The sequence below is a fragment of the Balaenoptera borealis genome (genome assembly GCF_965194805.1).
Source record: "Balaenoptera borealis genome assembly, chromosome: 2".
Taxonomy (NCBI): Eukaryota; Metazoa; Chordata; class Mammalia; order Artiodactyla; family Balaenopteridae; genus Balaenoptera; species Balaenoptera borealis.
This window is the reverse complement of record NC_138867.1, coordinates 165,828,551-165,835,437: the sequence shown is the minus strand read 5'-3', so window position 1 is coordinate 165,835,437 and position 6,887 is coordinate 165,828,551. Positions and strand designations below refer to the sequence as shown.

Genomic DNA, 6,887 nt, shown 5'->3' with positions numbered 1-6,887 from the left:
CACCTGCCCCCCTTCACAGTGTATCCCACACTCACCCAGGCTTGGGGGTTTTTAAATTTTTATTTCAAAAGCTTGGATAGCTTCAATATCCAGGTCGTGGCAAAATCAGGACACGTGTAAAATACCTTACAATACATTAGATTCCCGAAAGGTACCAAAAAGTACAGTAAAATTAACACTTCCATTATAGGAAATGTATGACACAAATAATATAAAATTAAAGGTGAAAAAAGGTGACACTGTTTTCCTAAGATACAATTTACTCTTTACAACCAGGGTCCACAGGTCCAGGCTGCAGAGCGGCCGCAGGAAGCAGACCCTCCAATCTGGCTCTGGGTAACCTGGTAATAAAAATGAGCCCATAATGCCGCTCTGGCCTCTTGAGACACCACACGCTGCCTAAAACAACTAGAGCTCTGGATATATTAAACAGGAGAGTGATTTCCAGGGGGGAAATTTTAAATAAGACGCACATGGGACAGCCCATAGAAAGTTTGCCAAGTTAAATTTGGTACATAATTGTGTTCACTCGATCTCCAAACAAAGCGTGTGCGGTCAGTCGGACACTCCTGCCAAAGCCTCAGTATGGCTTGTAGTTATTCTGATGGCCACCACGTCGCTGGCTCTTCCCGTAATTTGTACTACCCTGACCTAGGGACAAGAACAACAATGAGAGCAGCTACAACTTACTGAGCATTTACCCCTGTGCCAGGCGCTTGATATGCATCCTCACCAGAGCCAACAACTCTGATAGGACATCTTCCCCACCTTCCTGAGCCCCAAAAGCTCAAAATCGGGTAGCTCCAGTGAGCAAGCCAGGCCACAAAGCCCAGCCTGTCCGACTCCAAAGCCCCTGCTGCCAGTGGCCCCTGCACTGTCTGTCCTGCCTCCCAGGGTGGGTGAGTGGATGGGGGCCTCCCTCTCTCCTACTTACTGTAGTCGTAGCCGGGGCCGTAGCCGTAATAACCATAAGGTGAGTAGTCGTAGCCGCCATAGCCGGGCCCGTAGCCCTGCTGGTAGCCGTAGCCCTGGTTCCAGTAGCTGCCGTAGCCCTGATTCCAACTCTGACTCTGACCTGTGGGGGGGAGCAGGGCACAGGGGCCCATGGACCATTTAGCACACGCAGGAGCTAGGATGGAGATCCTGCCCTTTGGGTGGCAAGGTTACTATGGCAACTCACAAAAGCCAAGGGGCTGCTGTCCTGGTGTAGAGGGAGGGCCCTGGGCCCAGCCCTGTACCTGAGACCCAAGCTGGGGATAAGAAGGCCAGGCCAGGATGGAAAACTAACTTCACTGGGGCAACCGAGGCAGCTCACTCTCATTCAAATCACCCTCTGATCACCCCCACCCTCCCTGGCAGCTTGGCCTTAAAAAGGATGGAGTTCAGGCTTTGGAGTCAGAGGGGCCTGGGATGGAAGGAGGTTAAGCGCCTGGCACAGCCTTGCCCTACCCTTCAGCCCGCCCACCCACGGGTGTACCAAGACTCAGGACAGCCACAGAGCCAAGCACACCCGTCTTGATGCAGATGCCCCCTCTGCCCTGGGGCCCCAGACCACATGAGAAAGATGGGCTCTTCCACGCCAAGCAGCAGCAGCAGAGCCTCAACCCAGGAACACCATTCCTGATCCTGCCCACCCTGCTGCACCAAGCACCAGGGGCCAAGAGAGCCCCCAAAACAGGCAGAGAAGCTCCATGCAGGCAGGGAAACAGGACCCATCTTCATCTGGGTTCCACTCACCTCCTCCACTTCCGCCACCACCACCGCTGCCACGGTTCCCTCGGTTGCGATTCCCACGGCCCCCAGAGCCATACTGCTGCTGTTGATAAACCTCTTTGGGCTGAGCCACCTTGATTTCACACTGAAAGCCAAGAGAACAGTGGGTCATGCCCTGGGCAGGGAGTGTGCACAAAGGCCTTCGCTGACAAACGTTCAGGAGGCAGATCTTCTCTATCTGCTCAAGAGCACATGCTGGGGTGGGAAACCACATTTGGACTAGCTCTCAGAACCACAACTAAAACCTAGACAGCCCAAAACTCACACAATGGGCTTTTTGGCTCAAGGCTTTCCCCAGAGTGCTTGAAACCATGAACGTATCAGTAGACCTACACCCGTAGGTCTACTGATGGGTCACCCTTGGGTGCTCTAACAAGTGGGAGAAGAGGGACAGCTGGATCAATGCCAGTCCAGTGTAGCAAGACACCACACCAGGTGTCAGTCTGGTGCCACCTTGGGCAAGGGAGTCAGAGAAGGCTTCCCAGGTAAGGGATCTTAGAGAAAAAAGGTTCTTTTTTCCCCCCAGAATAAATAAAGCATTCCACTCAAATACACTATTGAGGTGGCAACCCTGACCTCCATCTTATAAAGAAAGCCACTGAGGCTCAGGGCAGCCTTCCCTAAGGCCATACTGCTCCCCCTTTCTCCTCCAACCACTGGTGTGCTGTTGGGATGGGCCAGATATCTGTGTCCTCTTAGGGCCCAAAGAGTCAATTTCCTTTTTGCTCAAAACTCGGCCTACTGTGGGTGGGAGTAGGGTCATGGACCTTCAAGTGCTCCTGCTTTAAGTATATTTTTAAAAGAAAATCCACTGACACATAACCCTCTCCATTAAGACCAATTAAAAAACCATTTTACACAAGATGTCCCCATACAAGCATACTCAAAAAATTGACAAATTACCAAGTGAGGCAATTTCATGTTTTCTATCCTACAAAGTTAAAAATGCTGAATACAACCAGCTAAAATACACTTATTTCAAGACCAACCACTAGCAGTTTGACTAATGGTGCCCTAATAGGCTCTTCATGCCCATTTTACATCATGGCAGAGAAGAAGGCCTCTTTCCATGTCACTGTCCACTCGGGTAACCATTAATGGATGAGGTCTCACCCAACAGCCCCTATGGTCCCATCTCATTTTACATAAAATTTAGGGGCCCAATCCCACATCCGATCTTTCCAAATTCCCAGCCAGGATTGAGGCTTCCAGGAGCCCCACCCTGTGTCCCACCTTATCTGGCTGCCACTCCTGCTCAGGCAGAGCCTGCCACACCTTGCCAGTGGGCCACACCCTCAGCTCCCAACTGCCTCGGCCACTGGAGAACACTTGAAGCATGAACTACCTACCCTCTCTCCTGTCCAGAGTTCAGAGGGAAGAGTTGCCCCTCAATGCACAGGACTCTTGCTTATTTGAAGTCAAAACTGGCTCTAGATTTAAGCTGGCCAGGACCCTGGGAGCTCTTTGGAAAGGATCTTTGGGGTGGTGCTTAATTTAACCATTAACCAAAGGGGATGGAGCTAAAACAGATTTGGTTGTGGCAGGAGATAAAGATAAGAGAAAAGCTCTGCAGCAATGTCCAAAGCAGGTAAGACTTCGCCACAGAAATCAGTAAATGGCAATTTTAGAATCTTCTGAGACCTTAACTGTAGGACTTACACACTTTGCACTCTAGATCCCGAATACCATGACCTCTACCTTTAAGTCAGGAACTGAAGAGACTACTCAGCACACTCCCTACCCCGTATAAGCCTCCAGCATTCTCCTGCCTCCCTCATATCCTGTCCTACCAGCCTAGGAGCTCCGTGAAGGACAGGACAACCTGCCCCTCCCCTATCAGGACAGCAGACAGTGCAGAAAACAGTAAGGTCTACCCTGGAGAACTCTTGGAGGTAACCCAATACCTAATCCACGCCTGCAAAGGCCAGCTCTCCAGCAGCAGAATGCCAAGCACACACAGCTGGGGACACCTTACCTTACTTCCACTGATGGTGTGGAACTTTTTCTCCAGAACTTTCTTCACAGGTTCCTCTTCTTTAAAGGTGATGAAAACAAAGCCTCGTCTTTTGTTCGACTTTGGATCCATTGGAAGCTCAATGGCTTCAATCTGCAAACATAAGCAAAGCTCAGGACCCTATCGCAGAGCCTATAAGGAACTCACAAGAGAAAAAGTCCACGAACACCAGAGTGAAAAAGAGATCCAGCCAGCCAAGGTGCCAAGGACCAGGAAGAAGGCAACCTCGGTGCAGCTGGCAGACCACTCCGGGAGCCACACACTCACCTCCCCAAACTCGCCGAAGTACTCCCTGATCTTCTCCTCAGTGGCTTCAGGATTCAGACCCCCCACAAAAATTTTCTTTACTGGGTCTTTCTTCATGGCCATGGCTTTTTTGGGGTCAATGACACGGCCATCCAGCCTGTGCTCCTTCTGGTCTAGAACCTGTTCCAACAGAAGGGAGCTGGGTTCTAACTCAGCAGCATGACCCTGAACAAGGACCTTCTCTTTGAGCCACAAGACTCCAACACAGGCACACAAAATGTGCTTCACCCCCTTCAAACTCTACCCCCAATCTGACTTCCCAACCCTATCTCCAAACTTCACTTGGTTTACCTAAACACCTATAAATCTATCCTCAACCCCCCACCAGTCCTTGCCCATGCCGTGCACCCCTCTTCCTGCCCAGGCAGCCCCAATTTAAGGTCTATCTCCTCCAGAAGTAAAGCAATAATTAAAAGCACAGGCTAGAGCTAGGCTGTGAGGGCTGGAATCCTCACACTCCACCCCTTACTAGCTATGTGATCTCTTCTACTTAACCTTCTGAGCCTTAGGTTTGTTTTCTACAAAATGAGAGTAAAATAATGCTTATCTCCCAGCAACCATGGACTCTCTTCTAGTCCTCTCAATGAAATGTCTGCTTCAGCAGGGTCCAGAATACGCACAAGATAATATACGGTCAACTATAATCTTCCTGGACCACTCCAGCCCACTCACTCCTCCATTTAATCTCTACTTTTAATCCCTTCAAATAGGAGAGCATAAGTTCCCAACCTCTCTGCTTTTCCCAAAGCACCCAACCACGTGCAAAACACATAAGCCAATCATGGTCTAAAGAATAGTATCCTCATAGAATACACAGACTTCTGATTATAAAGTACCCAGCTTACCTTCTCCACGCTGGCTGCATCTTTGAAGAGGATAAACCCAAACCCTCTTGACCGGCCAGTGTTGGGATCCATTTTAATTGTACAGTCAACGACCTCTCCAAATTTGGTAAAATAATCCTTTAGGTCCTTTTTGCTGGTATCCCAGCTCAGGCCACCAACGAACATTTTTCTGAAAAGGTGGGGTGAGAACAGGGAAACAAGCCTTAGAAAGCTGTCATTTCGGAAGGACTGGCCCTAGCAAAGCTTTCACTGAAAAGATTGTAAATAAAGCCACCATTCGGAACAAAGATTTACCCTTAGGGCCCATAAGGGTTCTACCTCTGGAAGATGTTAACAAATCTCCGCTAACCTTCCAAACCCAGTCTTGACCCTAACAAAGCCTCAGGTGATCCGTACCCCCAAGGAGATGGGGGAAAGGAAGCACAACCTAGCCGGACAGTTAGGCCCTGAGCACTCTCAACTGGTAGGAATCTAATTTGTCTAACAACCGTGTATCAAAACGCTACGGTCCCTGCCACCTCCGAGCACTCGCTCTCAAGGAACTCAAGGCTTCCGGGACCGAGTCGGAGTTCAGACCGTGACTCCGCCCTGGAAAGGAGGCGGAGGAGGAAGGCCCTGGCGCGCGCCAACTCCGCCCACGCAGCCCAGGCAGTCCGCGACCCGCCGGGCCCCGGGTCCGAGCGCACTCCCCTTCCGGGCCGCCAGCCAGCGGCCCCAGGGCGGCGCCAAAGTCGACCCAACAAACTCCTGCAAACTCCGGCGCGCACGGAAAGCCGGCGGCGCGGAGTTGCCGGTCTGCGGGCCGCGAGCAGGCCCCGGCCGCCCGCCCCTCCCCCCGCCGCGTGGCGCCAACAAAAGGCGGCCCCGGAACAAAGGCGGCGCCCCCCGTCGGCCCGCGGCCGCACCTACCCCGCGTCCTCCTCGTTCTTGCTGGCGTTTATCTGGTCACCCTCGGCGCCGTTCTGGTTGCCGGCCTGGGGCGCCACGCTCCCGCCTCCGGTGCCAGACGCGACCCCGGTGCCAGCACCAGTCCCGGCCGGCGACTCGCCTTCGGGGGCGGCCTCGTGTCCGTTCTCGGTGGCGCCCGTCGTCTCCATGGGCTGCTCCTCACCCGCTTCCGACATGCTAGGCCGTGGCGCGCGGCTCCTGCAACGAGCGGCCGCGACGCATCAGGCCGGCGCCGCTCCCGCCCGGGCTCCCGCCCGCCACCCGCGGGCCCGGCCGCTCACCTCGCCGCCGATGACGCCGCGGGGCCCGCTCGTCCCCACCCGCCGGGAAGGCACCGCGGGCTCGGCCGCGCTCACGCTTGCGCTGCCGGGCCTCTCCCCCGTCTATCGACGGAGCCGCCGCGACCTCGCGCCCTCCTCCCTCGGCCTGCGCTGCCGCTGCCGCCGCCGCACGAAAGCCACCAACACAGAAGCGCTCCCGGGCCCGCGCGGTACTGCCGCCTGACAATGCCGACTCGTGGCGCTCTTTATAATGCCGGAGCCGAGGCCACCTCGCAACAAAGCGCATGCTCATTGGCTTCGCCGGCCCGTCACTCAACCCCGCGCCGGCTTCCCATTGGCCGCGGCGGCGCGCGCACGGTAGATCCAGGCGGGCTTTGTCCTTGTCTTAGAATTCGCGCGAGCCGGGGCTTTGCGGAGGGTCGCAGGGTCCGGTGGTCCGACGGTAGTGTCCCTGGCGGCCGGTGGCCCGAGCCCAGGGACGGAGAGGCGCAATACTGACCCTTCGCCCTCTGAGGCCGTAGTCCCTCGCCCCGGTGCGCCCTAATCCAGCATTGGCAGGCTTGGCCCCTCCGTTTCCCAAAAGAGGAAACTGGACTCGAGGAAGCCTCGGAAACCGAAGTCGCCCCAACTGGAAGTGCAGAACCCGGCCTTCCGAGATTGGGCGCGTAGTGCCCGCCAAGGCCCTCGGCTTGGCTCGGAGAAATTGGGACGCATCCCGCC

General features: G+C 54.5%; 1 protein-coding gene across 6 annotated transcripts; it reads right to left on the bottom strand.

Moving 5' to 3' along the window:
• Nucleotides 1-41: 41 nt before the first annotated feature.
• HNRNPAB (heterogeneous nuclear ribonucleoprotein A/B) lies at nt 42-6,827 on the bottom strand. Of its 6 annotated transcripts, none has more exons than XM_082379487.1 (8): nt 6,667-6,827; nt 5,848-6,084; nt 4,939-5,107; nt 4,055-4,213; nt 3,749-3,880; nt 1,738-1,858; nt 935-1,075; nt 42-341 (listed from the first exon to the last, which is right to left on the bottom strand). In XM_082379487.1, exons 2-8 carry the CDS (start codon nt 6,060-6,062, stop codon nt 127-129), a joined length of 1,152 nt encoding a protein of 383 aa, XP_082235613.1. In that variant the 5' UTR covers nt 6,063-6,084; nt 6,667-6,827; the 3' UTR covers nt 42-126. The 6 variants fall into 6 exon arrangements, with proteins under 6 accessions (XP_082235613.1, XP_082235612.1, XP_082235611.1 ...); XM_082379486.1 differs by lacking the exon at nt 6,667-6,827 and adding an exon at nt 6,243-6,437; XM_082379485.1 differs by lacking the exon at nt 6,667-6,827 and adding an exon at nt 6,168-6,434.
• Nucleotides 6,828-6,887: the final 60 nt, after the last annotated feature.

Bases quoted from the DNA above. Each gene is read 5' to 3' on its own strand.
- HNRNPAB (XM_082379487.1), bottom strand. From the start codon at position 6,062: ATGTCGGAAGCGGGTGAGGAGCAGCCCATGGAGACGACGGGCGCCACC. The intron at 1,076-1,737 runs GTGAGTGGAACC...TCCCCCCCACAG, and splicing joins TGGTGGCGGAAGTGGAGGAG to GTCAGAGTCAGAGTTGGAAT. The intron at 342-934 runs GTAAGTAGGAGA...TTTTATTACCAG, and splicing joins CGGCCCCGGCTACGACTACA to GTTACCCAGAGCCAGATTGG.